At 46.8% G+C, this 15081-nt stretch overlaps 1 protein-coding gene across 1 annotated transcript in view; it reads right to left on the bottom strand.

The window, feature by feature from the left end:
• The window catches only part of LOC126252305 (glutamate receptor ionotropic, delta-1-like), a 228569-nt gene that overhangs the window by 57798 nt on the left and 155690 nt on the right, over nt 1-15081 (bottom strand). The window contains exon 7 of the mRNA XM_049953187.1: nt 14666-14883. Within this exon, the coding sequence (XP_049809144.1) occupies nt 14666-14883 (218 nt within the window). The remainder of the gene's footprint in view (nt 1-14665; nt 14884-15081) is intronic.

The following is a 15081-nucleotide window of genomic DNA, read 5'->3' as shown; positions in this document are numbered from 1 at the left end:
CTAAGTTTTAGGGGACTGATGACCTTAGAAGTTAAGTCCCATGGTGCTCAGAGCCATTTTTTTGTTGTTTTGGTAATAGAGTTTCACAAATAATGCCCTGCTACTTTTGTCCGAGCTCATGTTGACACGTCAACAAGTGCTCTGCGACTGGTCAGGTGCGTGAGACTATGAGGCACAATGACTGATCACGGCACCTGGTGGCCATAGTTGCAACTGGACAGTGGCGCTGTGACGCATGGAAATCATGCACCCCATACTCTGGACATTAATGCTGCCAACTTTGGTACTCGTGTGGTAGAGTCGCACAATCAGAATACTTCCGAGGGCTGACAGATATTCGTTGGAATTACTGTTAGTGATAACCTAGTTAATTTACTGCTATTTCTGTTGTTAAGATTAACGTTGCTTTAATGAATTTTTAGATCAAGTTCAGTGTGTCTGTACAGTAAGTCAGTCTATTAGATAATACTGTATATCTCTAAGGTTTGCAAGAATGCTTTAATGTTTATCCCTTTCAAATACACCAGTGTTCCCATTCTCTCTCGACGATTGTCGCAGTATTATATTTCCAGCTTTCACCACGAAATACAAAGTAAATTGAGGATACCTGACCCGTGTCGTTTCACTGAGTGATACAAACCTATGAAGTGTGCCACGAAATATTGTTCTATTCAGAAGTTTAAATTTTGTAACATGACGCATTTTACTTTTTAACATGGGCTGTAAGAATTTATAACCAGCTTCGAGGATGTTACCGCAAATCATCTCCTGCGAAACTAGGCGCCTATGGCTCTGCTTGCCAGTAATTCAAGAGAAGGTAAAAAATAGGGTAATCTTGCCCTGATCGCCCGGTCAGTTTCGGTATACACATGACCTCAGTAGATGGTGTTCCAAATGCTGTGTGTTTCACATACGATGGAAGAATTGTGTCCAGTGTTGCTCGAGAACTAATATCCGGAAGGTATGCTCTGATCGCCGGCGACGCTTTGGCCCGTTCGTGGAGATGTATTCAAACCCCAAATGAAACCATACAAAGTACCGGTATTGTATAGACTTTTGCTTGACGTCGGTACTGCAACTGGCTATTGATGACTGTCCAAGACGAATATTTCGATCCTGAAAGGCCCATTTTTTCGAATCAAGTATGCCTTCGTGCTGTCGCACAATAATAGATGCTGGTGTTCGGAGAATCCTCTTAAGCTGCATCAAGTGCGTGAAACAGGAGGATTTGCTGAAGACATTGTGACAAACGTTTCTGGGTGCCCTCGTGGACTTTAATTCGCTTCAACATATTAACTTAGCGGTTGGTAAGTATTACACACATGATGAATAGTTAAAATTGTGTGTAAATTTTGCACCTAAAGTCTCTATGTGTGCAACTGTTGTAGGAAAGTGAGCTTTCAACCGCGCTTTACAGAAGGATCAAGTTGCGGTCAAGAGTCTCCTTGCGCCGGCAGCAGCATTCAGCTATCCGAGCCAGAGATAGCATCGCATCGAGCTGGCTGCTATTCAACGAGACAAAGGCATTTAATTGTTAAAAGCAATGGGATTGTGAAGTGATTTTCTAAATTGATTCTCCTATGGTTTTTTTGGATTTACAGGCTCAGTTCTGATTTGGGTCTTGCTAGGAAAGCCTACGCTAGAGCTGGTAGGTGCAAGCTCTAATTGATTATCGTGTGTAACAGTCACCGGATATAGGTGAGATCGCGATTAACAAATTTTGTGAGGATATCGTCAAGAAGTTTTATTGAATTATTGAGTTAGTATTCGGTCGGTGTTGTTGATCAGAACTTAGTGTGACCTAGTTGTTAGACACGTTTAGCATTGCATCTGCTTCAGTTTATATTGTTCTGCGAGAGAAAGTAGTGTACGTTAAAATAATTGATTTGTGTTTCTTTGGTCGTACCTCAGGAGAGATGTTTGTCACGATCGTATATGTGGAGGAATTGGTTAATTGACGCTGCAATAGCGTGCATGGAATGGACTTACCAGAGTGCGATTCGTGGTATTCCTGGTGCTCACAAGATTCTAGAAGTCGTTGTGGTAGTTGGTGGATGTTTTATTCAAGCACGCTGTAAGGTAATTGAGCGGTTGCGATATTTATGTAATTTTGGACGTCCACTCCAAGGTAGTTCAGTGTTGAGCGGTTTATGTTGGTGCATATTTTGAGTAAGCACTACAGGATTACTGGCGTAATATTTGTGATTTTGTGTACCATTGAGTTTAAGTCTCAAGTGGTGTTTTATAAGGCCGGGAACCAGGATCTGCACGACGTACGTAAAAGAGGACACAGTTATTGTTACCCGTAAATTTTGTGACCCTAATCTTTGAACATAGACTTCTTACTCTAGCGGAACCAATTAATATTATTCGACGACATTCAATTCCATTGCTTGATAGGGGACGAGTGGAAAATTTAACTTAGGTATTGTTAAAGGGAACGCGATTGCCAACACCAGTTAGTACAAAAGTAGTGTTGGCGTGTAGGATTTTTGTTTGCGTTTTTGTTTTGTCTGTCCTATCCAGATTTGAGTAGGGCTTAGATATTTTGAATTTCACTCGTCCACATGATAGTTGTATATGAGATACTAATTTGATTTCAATAAAGGAAGCGGCCGTGCGGTCCTAGGCGCTGCAGTCTGGAGCCGAGCGACCGCTACGGTCGCAGGTTCGAATCGTGCCTCGGGCATGGATGTGTGTGATGTCCTTAGGTTAGTTAGGTTTAATTAGTTCTAAATTCTAGGCGACTCATGACCTCAGAAGTTAAGTCGCATAGTGCTCAGAGCCATTTGAACCATTTTTTTTTTTTTTCAATAAAGGAAAGTCAAACTTAGTTCTGAGTTCGGATTCTAATTTTACAGTGGAAAGAAGTGAAGCCCCTTTTTAAAAGTCAGTTATTCCATGTTTCAAAGAGCTAGACTTAAAGAATTAATGTCCTGTAGAGATTTCATTAGGCTTTAAAATCAATAATTAGAGAAAAAGGATTTCATTAGATGTTATTTAAAGGAAATGCAAAAGTATTAACGTCTTTGTTCACTTAACGATTATATCACGGATTTGAAGAGAAAGAAATAAGGAAAAGTGACAGTAAGAAATAATGTGTACAGATCGCAAGAGAATCAATAGTGTCGTAGAGATAGCTATCGCTATATCGCTAGTTTGCAATGAAATTATAGCTTTGTTTGCTACGTCCGGAATTATCATAATAAGAAACGGTTTATTAAATATAACTGAACAAAGGTATATGAAATTGAGATTTACCGAAAGTAACTGACATTTTTATCACGGTAAATATTTATGACGAGGTTTTAGGTCATTTTTTTGGGGCAGTGAGTGAAAGATTTCCGCGTAGTAAAGTATACCGATCGTCAGTATGAATAACATAAATGGCCGGCCTGTGTGGCCGAGCGGTTCTACGCGTTTAAGTCTGGAACCGCGCTACCGCAACGGTCGTAGGTTCGAATCCTGCCTCGGGCATGGATGTGTGTGATGTCCTTAGGTTAGTTAGGTTTAAGTAGTTCTAAGTTCTAGGGGACTGATGACCTCAAATGTTAAGTCCCATAGAGCTGAGAGCCATTTGAACCAATAACATAAATGACCAGCGATAGCTATAGTTGTTTCGGATTATAAAGTTGTTTGCTGTCATTAAGAGGTTTTGATCATTTCCAACGTGAATAATAACGCCATAGTTGGCGCAAGTTACGGTTTATAACGTACGCAATTTTACTGAGTGATGTTGAACTGTTGTTGTCAGTAGCAGTATTTACGGCTCAATGAACGAGTATATTTATGTTTTAGATAAAGTGCAGTGTGCACATGATTCAATCAAATCCTTGTTACCGTAACGATAAGTACCAATACTAAAGTGTGTTGACCACTCGCCATTTCAACTCATTGTAACACTATTGAGGAGTGTAGTGTTGACAGAGTGTGTACGATGTAATAGGGGCATGTAACCTGTGTGCTTCTGCTTTAATCGGATGCGTAGTTTGTGCACAGTCCCTATTAAATTCTCACAATTAAACATCTTGGACTAAAATTTAACGATTTATATTCGTACTGGGACGAGGTGTGTCTAGTCTTGAAGGCAGGGCTATTGTCAGATTACAGATTTGAATCATATCTCGCCGCGCCACTTACATAGATCAAAGTGGCATAACACAGCACAACGTGTGGTGTGCAATTGGTGTAACACCGGTTACTGGACCGATCTTTTTACATCCTACCATAACTTCTGATAGGTTTGCGAACAATACGAGGTGTGTGATAAAGGTAATGAGACTGATTTTTTATCTACCAAAGTTTTTATCTTTTTTTCAAACACCAATATTATCCCCTTCTAAGCAGTTCCCTTCGGCAGCTATACACCGGAGGAGTCGTTATTCCCAGTCATGGTAGCAGCACCGAAAGACTTCAGCTGGGACGGCCTTTAACATGTCGGTTACATTCTTTTGAATATTCTACAGCGTTCTAAAATGACGTCCTTTTAAGTCATTTTTCAATTTAGGGAAAAGACAAATTCACAAGGACTCAGATCAGGTGAACACTGGGGCCTTGGAGCAACAGGAATGTCTTTTGAGGTCAAAAATTGCGTGACAGAAATAACAGTATGACATGGAATTTTGTCACGACGCAGCATTCACTTGTCCAGTCTCATTCGATTCACCCTTTTCCTGAGCATTCTGAGGACATCTTTGTTGACAGTTTGTCCTGAAAGAACACATTCCTTATGCACGATGCCCCTATTGCCAGATAACCAAATCAAAATTGTTTTTATCAGTGTGTCATTCCTCACATTGCCGCTTTGTCCCAAGGTCGTACTCAAAAATCCAGGATTCATCACCTGTGATCACAGGACTGAACCATTCGTGGGCAATGGCAGTCCTCTCAAGATGATTAACGCACACGATTCTTCTATTCTCCTTCTGCTCAGTTGTGAAGTTTTTCGGCACTATTTCCGAACAAAGCTTTTGCATGTGCAAAATTTCGCCGGCCGCGGTGGTCTAGCGGTTCTAGGCGCTCAGTCCGGAACCGCGCGACTGCTACGGTCGCAGGTTCGAATCCTGCCTCGGGCATGGATGTGTGTGATGTCCTTAGGTTAGTTAGGTTTAAGTAGTTCTAAGTTCTAGGGGACTGATGACCACAGATGTTAAGTCCCATAGTGCTCAGAGCCATTTGAACCATTTTGCAAAATTTCGCTGAAAATTTCATATACAGTGAAAGAATTGAAGTCTAACAGGTTACCGATCTGGACGGTGACGTGGCACTGTCGAGAGGGAAGACCATCATGTTTAGCGTATGGCTCTGGAGTATTGTACTGCATCTGCAGCTTGAGCAGCAGCTGATACCACAGTAACACATCAAACTGTTACAAATCGGTTACTTCAAGAACAGCAACGAGCCAGACGCCCTGTGTCGCGTATCCCACACCACCGCCATTTGCGACTTCAATTACGTCAAGCGAGGGCTCATTGGAGGGGAGGGTGGAGGTCTGTCGTGTGCATGCTAGACGAAGTGGATCTACACCTGGAGTTATGGTCTGGGGTGTGATTTCGTAGGACAGGAGGAGCACTCTCGTGGTTATCCGAGGCACTTTGACTGCAAATTTGTACGTCAATGCGGTGATCTGACCTGCTGAGCTGCCATTCATGAACAGCATTGCAGGGCGTTTCTTGCAACAGGATAACGCTCGCCCACATGCCGCTGTTGTAGCCCAGCGTGCTCTACAGAGTGTCGACAGGTTGCCTTGGCCTGCTCGATCACCAGATCTGTCTCCAGTCGAGCACATATGCGCGCGTGTGTGTGTGGTTTGAGGTTTTCGGGCGCTAAACAGCATGGTCATCAGCGCCCAAACGCATAGAAACAGGAACACATGCGGTGAAGGGACGAAGACGGGCAGCGAACAAGGAGAACGGCTAAAAGAAACAGGCCTGACGCAGTTCCAAATCCTCACATACAGAGGCCAAACAAGAGGAGAAGAAACGCACTAAAAAAGGAAAGGAAACACAGGGGAAAGAGAACAGAAATCGAAGTGAAACAAGTAGGTAATCGTGACTGGTGGACCTCTTACCTAAAACCTGGGTGAGCCAGTCACCCAGCAGCACATTAAAATCCTCTCCCTAAAATCCGAGGACAGGACACAAAACCGTAAGACCTTAACCACAGTCGTTGCGTCGTCTTGCAAAATAGAGGGCAAATCCGGTGGCAAGGAAACCACCGCCCTCTGGTCAGAGAATAAAGGACAGTCAAGTAAAATGTGGCGGACAGTAATCTGGACGCCACAAGCACTGCAGATTGGGGGGTCCTCCCGCCGGAGTAAAAAACCATGCGTTAAGGGACTGTGCCCGATGCGGAGGCGAGTGAGGAGAACCTCATCCCGCCTGCATGACTGGTAGGACGTACGCCATGGCCGCGTGGTGGCCTTGACCAGACGCAGCTTATTTTCACCGACTGCCAGCCACTTCTCTTCCCATTGACGCATAACACGAAAACGCAAAAGGGAGGTAACAGCATGGAGGGGGACGGCACATTCAACAACGTGAGGGAGGGAACATGCATCTTTGGCAGCCACATCCGCCAGTTCGTTTCCCCCAATACCCACGTGCCCCGGCACCCAGCAGAAAGAAACCTCCTTCCCCTGCCGTTGCAGGTGGAGTAGGGCATCGTGGATGTTCTCGACGACAGTATGCGCTGGGTACAAGTGTTGTATGGTCTGAAGGGCACTCAGGGAGTCAGAACAGATGAGAAACTTAAGACTGGGAACACATCTCATCTCCTCCCATGCCCGCAAGATCGCAAACAATTCAGCATCAAAGATGGTAAACGCCGCAGAAAGCCGTAACTTGACGACTCGATCAGGGAAAACAACAGCACAACCAACAGAGTCCCCCTGTTTAGAGCCATCCGTAAATACTGGTACATGGTCGGGATGCTGGTTCATTATCGGGAGACAACTCAAGTGTCATCCACAACCAATACTAACTGTCCCTGTGCTGACCGACCAAGTGCAACAGGCATGGAACTCCATGCCACAACCTGACATCCGGCACCTGTAAACACAATTCATTCACATTTGAATGCCTGTCTGAATTCAACATTCTGGAGATTACACTGCTTATTAATGTACCTGCATTTCACATTTGAAAATGGCTTAACTCGCACTTGCAATGTTTGTCACTTAAATACATTTCCTAGAGGAGTGTATTCCCGAAACTTCATTACTTTACATTAATTATTTTTTAGTGTTGGAATTGTCCTTCCCCGCTAGTGTCTTTCAAGGGTATTCCCGTACATCAGAACACCTTGGAATACTGTGTTACTAGGGTAGTTCCTACCATCGAACAAACTGCCATAGATGAATTGGTAGTGTGTGCTAGTTCATTTCATTTCTATGAGTGGGTGCTACTGACCCACCTGTCTGCAGTTCAGTTAAAACTGTACGCAATCTGCTAGTGTCCAGGAAATGGACCAAAGCACCACCGATGAGCTGAGCCTACCTCCTCGGTATGGGTTCTTGCGCAACACCAGCACATCTCTTGTATCGTACATGAAACACCCTGTATTATTTTATCATGTTTGCAGTGGGAAGACCTGTTATTCATAACATTAATCAACTGTCACAACTGGTATTAGCGTCTTGAGTAATGTTGGTTATATTGCTTAGATAATAGTTAAAATACATCATGATGTATAGCATCCATTAATACTTAAATTAGTGAAACAAAACTTCACTAAATGCTATCTCAGCCTATTACATCAAAGAAAAGTAATATGTCTAATAATATGACTCCATATTGGTGAATAGGGGCTTTTCAGTTCGTCAGTGCTATAGGCACCACGTTATACGAGGGTGGTTTGAAAGGTTCTCGGAATTTGTGGTGTCACCGTCAGACACCACACTTGCTAGGTGGTAGCTTAAATCGGCCGCGGTCCTCTAGTACATGTCGGACCCGCGTGTCGCCACTGTGTTATCGCAGACCGAGCGCCACCACATGGCAGGTCTCGAGAGACTGACTAGAACTCGGCCCCAGTAGTACGGACGACCTAGCAAGGCGCAGTTATCCATATCTGGAGAGAGTCTCACTTGTGTTCACCATAGAGATGTACAAGAAGAAATTAAAGATAAGTATATGAGAAGCTCCGTTCTTTCCCTTATAGCTTTTACCACATATCCTGTTTCAGATTTAACGCAAGACGGCGTGATTTGACGCGTGCCCTATCGGCTACTTCATTGTGGACTGGTTGCTCTTGTCAGTCCACAACATTGGCGACTAGGATTGAAGGATTGTTCTTTTTTCCCTTGCTTTGCTCTGAATTGCTTGTGTCATGGCTTCGCCACAATCTCCGGATGTACTGTCCGAATTTTTTCGCTTGCAGAATCAGCAGACGCAGGCGTTATTGGATGCCCTTGGACAGCTCGTCCAGGGTCAACGTGTGCTGCAACACGATGCGGCAGCCGCCGCTTCATCGCTACCGCAGCCACAACACGCCATTGCACTGCCCTTCCGTAATTTTGATTCAACCCACGAGTCCTGGCCGGAATGGTCCCGCCAGTTCGGCTTTCATCTCGCCGCCTACAGAATTCAAGGTAATGAGCGGCAGCCGTTTTTGCTTTCTTGTGTCGGTGTGTGCACCTACCGTGTGATAGTGAAATTGTTTCCCCGACGCGACGTAGCAACTCTGTTCTACGAAGAAATTTTGTCGGCGTTAGATGCCTATTTCAAGGAAACAGTAAATGTCGTTGCCAAACGGTATACTTTCTTTCGTACAAAACGTACGGCCGGTCAGACTAATAGGGAGTGGGTTGCGACATTGCAAGGACTTACTAGGGATTGTGAATTTCAGTGTGAATGTGGCCTCCCTTATTCAGATACTATGGTGCGTGATGCAATTGCACAGAACGTTTCTGATGTTCGCATACGGGAACAGATTTTGAAACTGGTTAATCCCTCCCTTCAACAAGTGATAGACATATTGGACAGGCAAGGCACACTTGACTTTGCTCAGGACTCGTTTGAAACTTCGCCAGCAGTGTGTCACATTAACCGGCCCGCCGGGCCCGCTGCACGGGACGCTAGGCGGCCCTCGCGCCCGTCAGCGCAGCGGCAGCCTAGCTCGCACACACGTGCGCCGCGTAAGCAAGCAAATGAAGTTCTAAAATCATGCCCGCGGTGTGCAACTAGACATTCGCGTGAAAACTGCCCGTCCCGCCAAGCTATTTGCTTTTACTGTCATAAGAAAGGACATGTACAAAGTGTTTGCCAGAAAAGGCTTAGATCGGACAATCACAACAATTCCAGGCCCTTTGCTTCGCGCCGGAATCGAACCGAGGACACTCAGGCTCGTGGACCTTCGCCCATGGACATTCATGTAGTTCATTCCGCCCCGTCCTGTGCCCCTTTATCTAACAGTGACTGTGTTCGTCCCACAAAAAGTGTGCGTCGACGTCGCCGGAAATCCCGTACAGTCGCAAGTGCTTCTGTACCTGTATCAGTTCAAATTGCACGTGAACGTCGTTCTTGTCGTCAGCAGGACAATAAACTTTTTGTGGACTTAGACTTTGAAGGCAAAGTGATCCCATTCCAGCTCGATACCGGAGCTGCAGTTTCATTGCTCAATCACGCCACGTATGAACAACTGGGCGCCCCTCCATTGCGTGCCGCGAATGTTCAGCTCAATAGTTACTCAGGGCAGCGGATACCTGTGTTAGGACAGTGCAGCCTTCTTGCAACTTACAAAGGACAAACAAAACTTGTGTCATTTTACGTTCTTCGTTCTTCTACGGCAGTGAACTTGTTTGGTTTAGATTTATTTAAGTTGTTTAATTTGTCTATCGTAAATCAGGTCCTATCAGTGAATCAGATTGTGCCTTCCGCCAGTATTTCTCGTCTATGTGAAGAATTTGCAGACATTTTTGCACCGGGCCTTGGTTGCGCTAAGAATTATGCAGCGCATTTGGAACTGAAAGCAAATGCGCAACAGAAGTTTTTCAGAGCGCGCAATGTTCCCCACGCATTGCGTGATGAGGTCGCAAGAACATTACACGATTTAGAATCTCAAGGTGTAATTGAACGTGTGCAGGCTTCTCTCTGGGCCTCACCCTTAGTAATTTTGCCAAAACCTTCCGGAAAATTGAGACTTTGTGTGGACTTCAAGGCAACTGTGAATCCACAACTTGTGACTGCAACTTTTCCTTTGCCCCGCCCGGAAGATCTTTTTGACAAACTGTGCCCGGGAACATATTTTTCAAAGTTGGACCTAGCAGATGCGTACTTGCAAATACCGGTGGACGAAGAATCCCAGCGCGTCTTGGTGGTAAACACGCATCTTGGTTTGTATCGCTTCAACAGACTGCCATTCGGGTGTGCATCCGCACCTGCATTGTTTCAGCAATATTTACAAACTGTTTGTGCGTCGGTCCCTACTGCTGCGAACTATCTGGACGATATTGTGATCTCCGGAAAGACAGAAGCCGAACATTTGCAAAATCTCCAAACGTTATTTCAGGTCTTGCAACAAAATGGTCTTCGCTTGAGGAAGGACAAATGTGTGTTTTTTGCTCGGGATTTACCCTACCTGGGCCATGTCCTCAATCCCCAAGGAATACATCCGAGTCCAGAGCACCTCCGTGCTATACAGGATTTGCCGTCACCGCAGAACTTGAAACAGCTGCAGAGTGTGTTGGGGAAAATTAATTACTACCATAAATATGTTCCCCATGCCTCTTCCATTTCAGCTCCGCTTCATCGCTTACGCCGTAAAGGTGTTCCGTTCGTCTGGACGACGGAATGCGAACGCGCCTTTCGCCAGTTGAAATCGGCGTTGCTTTCCAATACTTGCCTTACGCCATTCGATCCCCGAAAACCCCTTTGTTGATGGTAGATGCATCGGATTTCGGGATCGGTGCTGTGCTTGCGCACAAAGATGGATCGCATGATCGCCCTATTGCCTTTGCGTCAAAATTGCTCTCATCTGCGCAACGAAATTATTCCCAGATAGAGAAAGAAGCTTTGGCTCTCGTATTTGGTGTTACAAAGTTTCATGATTTCTTGTATGGTCGTCACTTTACCATCCTCACAGACCACAAACCTTTGACATCGCTTTTTCATCCGAACACGCCTGTACCTCCACGTACAGCGCAGAAATTCATTCGCTGGTCTCTTTTTCTCTCGCAGTACCGCTACGATATCTTGTATCGGTCCACTGCTAAGCACGGAAACGCTGATGCGTTGTCCCGTTTGCCTGTTGCCGAGGATAAAGCATTCGATTCTTCCGAACTTGCTTGCATGTTCATTGATGCGGAAACCGATGACGTGGTCGAATCGTTTCCGATTGATTTTCGTCGTGTAGCTACGGCCACAGCTGTTGACCCTGTCCTTGCTACTGTTTTGCGTTTTGTTGCTACGCACTGGCCCTTGTCAAAGTCACGGATCGAGGATCCGTTGGTTCGCCGATTTTTTGCTCACAAGGAGAGACTTTTTGTACGATGTGGTGTTTTGTAGTTGCGTTCTGATAATGATCAGTCTCGGGTTGTGGTCCCACGTTCGTTACAGTCCTCTGTCTTAAAGCTGCTCCACCAAGGCCATTGGGGTATAGTGCGAACGAAACAACTTGCTCGTCAGCACTGTACTTGGTTCGGAATCAATGCTGCGATTACGCATATGTGCTCTTCTTGCGTGGCGTGTGCCGAACACCAGGCCGCCCCGCCGCGGAAATTCTTTGCATGGCCGACAACCACTTCCCCTTGGCAACGCTTGCACATCGATTTTGCTGGTCCATTCTGGAATGCTCGATGGTTGGTTGTGGTCGATTCTTTCAGTCATTTTCCGTTTGTTGTCCGGATGTCTTCAACGACGTCATCTGCCACCATCCAAGCGTTGTCCGCTATTTTTTGCATTGAAGGTCTACCACAGACTATTGTTTCCGACAATGGCCCACAATTCATGTCTGCAGAATTTCAGTCTTTCTGCAAGGCCAATGGTATTCAACATCTGACATCCGCGCCATTTTCGCCTCAGTCAAACGGTGCCGCTGAACGATTGGTCCGGACTTTCAAGTCACAGATGTTGAAGTTGAAAGAGTCGCATTCTCGAGAGGACGCATTGTTGCTCTTTTTGTCCTCGTATCGCTCTCAGCCCCGCGATGGTCGCTCGCCGGCTGAATTGCTCCATGGTCGTTCTCATCGAACCTTGATGTCTTTGCTGCATCCGCCGCATCAGGTTCCTGTGCTGCGCCAGACTCCTGCTTTTGCTCCTGGCGACGTTGTCTATTATCGTAACTATCGCGGTTCACGGCGTTGGCTCGCAGGGCGCATTCTTCGCTGCCTCGGCCGCGCGATGTATTTGGTTTTGGGGGCCTCTGGTGAGGTGCGTCGGCATCTCAATCAGCTGCGCCTCTGTCGTCGCCTGGGTTCTGCCGCTCCCCGTCTGCTTTCAGCGACGGGGCCGTCCGGTCAGCGCCCTGGGGACCCATCAACTGGCTCGCCTCATCCCCAGGTGTTCCCGACGCTGCCTTCCATTTTGCCTCATGGCGCCGCGCCGCCGCAGCCGCCGCAGCCGCCTCCGGCGCCGCCCGCGGTGGATGCGTCGCTGCAACCGCCACGCGCCTCCCTGGGTCACGCGCCGCCGCTTGCTTCCCGTGACCAGCCGTCCTCCGCCATGGAACTATTGCCCGCTCCGGACCAGATGTCGTCATCGCGCGTCGGATTCCCCGACGCCATGGAGGTCGACCCTTCGGCCCCTCCTGTCTCATTCCGGGCGCATTCACCGCATGTTGACGTGCACCCTGGACTAGGTTTTCAGGCGTTTCCTAGCTCCCCTCGGACCGAATGGCAGAGTGCGGGTGGCACAGCCTCGCCTGTTGTTAGGCTCCCCACCTCATCGCCTACGTCAACATGGGGTCCTCCCCACGGCGGACGGAAGCCTTATAACACGACCGTTCGCCGATTTGCGGGGGAGGAATGTGGTGTCACCGTCAGACACCACACTTGCTAGGTGGTAGCTTAAATCGGCCGCGGTCCTCTAGTACATGTCGGACCCGCGTGTCGCCACTGTGTTATCGCAGACCGAGCGCCGCCACATGGCAGGTCTCGAGAGACTGACTAGAACTCGGCCCCAGTAGTACGGACGACCTAGCAAGGCGCAGTTATCCATATCTGGAGAGAGTCTCACTTGTGTTCACCATAGAGATGTACAAGAAGAAATTAAAGATAAGTATATGAGAAGCTCCGTTCTTTCCCTTATAGCTTTTACCACATATCCTGTTTCAGATTTAACGCAAGACGGCGTGATTTGACGCGTGCCCTATCGGCTACTTCATTGTGGACTGGTTGCTCTTGTCAGTCCACAACAGAATCATCATGAGAGATCAGCGGTAGCGCAACGAGTTGTTCACGTGATACTCACTGGACTGTTGCCTGTAATAACACGCCACGTCAGTGCTCTTGGAAGAGAGCTGTGGTGATGACGTGACTCTGTTGTTGTTACCGCATAGTGATTTGTGAAGACAGAAAAAATAGAGATTGGAGCAATGATTAAGTAATTCATAAAGAGAGGTACGAAAGCAAAGGACATTCAGGCCTCTTTCCCTGCTACATCATATTCAGCTGTTGCGAAGTGGACAAATGTATTTAAATTTGGTCGGGAGAGCTTGGATGATATTCTGCTCAGTGGTCGACCAAGATGTGCCACTACTCCAGAAATGATTGAAAAAGCGCACAAAATGGTCATGTAGGATCGGCGATTGTAAGTACGTGAAATTGCTCACGCCTGCCAGATGTCATCTGAAAGTGTATATCACATTTGAACTGAAGAATTAGAAATGAAAAAAATTATCTGCAAGATGGGTGCCGTGACTCTTGACGCTGGATCAAAAACGCATGAGAATGGCCATATTGGAACAATGTTTGGCCCGTTTTATGAGAAACGAACAAGGTTCACAGATGAAACTTGGGTGCATTACTATACCCTAGAGACAAAACAACAGTCAAAGCAGTAGAAACAAGCTGATTCTCCGCCACCGGAGAAAGCAAAGACAATTCCTTTGGCGGGAAAGGTAATGGCATCGGCGTTCTGGGATGCGAAGGGATTCTGTTTCTAGATTATCTCCCCACTGGGCAAACAATTACTGGTGAATACTGTGCTAACTCCTGGACAAATTGCAACAAAAGATACGCGATAAAAGGCCAGGTTTTGCAAGGAAGAAAGTCATCTTCCATCAAGACAATGCGCGCCCACATACATGTGCCTTCGCCATGGTAAAATTACACCAGCTAAGGTATGTTCTGTTGCCATCCCAGCCTTATTCACCTGATATGGCTCCGTCAGACTTCCATCTCTTCCCAAAACTGAAATTTTTCTTGGTGGACGAAGATTCACTTCAAACGAAGAACTGAACGCCGGAGTTGACAACTATTTTTCAGGTCTGGAGGAAACTCATTTTCGAGGGGGGATCAAGACACTGGAGCATCGTTGGACCAAGTGCATTAATCTACAAGGAGACCACATTGAAAAATAAAAAAAAGTTTCAGTGATGTAAGTACTTTTGTTCTATTCTGTTCCGAGAACTTTTCAAACCACCCTCATATTACAGAGGCCATGCGTTGGAGGCATCGTGCTCCAGGCCAGCATTGTAGAGTCAGTGGAAGTTGAGCATATGAGAAACTCACGCTGAAGAAGCTGTGCTCCGTGGAGTTCCTCAGAACGCCAACAGCGTAACCCCCGTGCCTCAGCAGGCCGGGCAGGTCATAGAAGGGCAAGTCCGGGTAGCGGACAGCCAGGGAGACCAGCACCGCCGAGTAGGCTGCGGGCGCCGTCGTGGCCACCATCAGCACGCCCAGCAGCACCAGTCTGCCGGCGCTGCCCGTGCACGCCGTCTCGTGTGCACCTGGCAACACAGCGGAGGCGTGGCGACCCTGCCCGGCAGAAGGCGGCAGCGCTGCGCTGTTTGTGCACTCACTCACACCCTGACCGTCGACTGTTAGCGACTGTACACTCAGGTGACAGAAGTCGTGGGATACTTCCTAATACTGAGTCAGACCTCCTTTTGCCACTTGCAGTGCAGCAACTCGACGTGGCATGCACT

This window comes from Schistocerca nitens, chromosome 4 (genome assembly GCF_023898315.1).
Source record: "Schistocerca nitens isolate TAMUIC-IGC-003100 chromosome 4, iqSchNite1.1, whole genome shotgun sequence".
Taxonomy (NCBI): Eukaryota; Metazoa; Arthropoda; class Insecta; order Orthoptera; family Acrididae; genus Schistocerca; species Schistocerca nitens.
The sequence above is the reverse complement of the archived record's forward strand: the minus strand, read 5'-3'. Positions and strand labels throughout refer to the sequence as shown.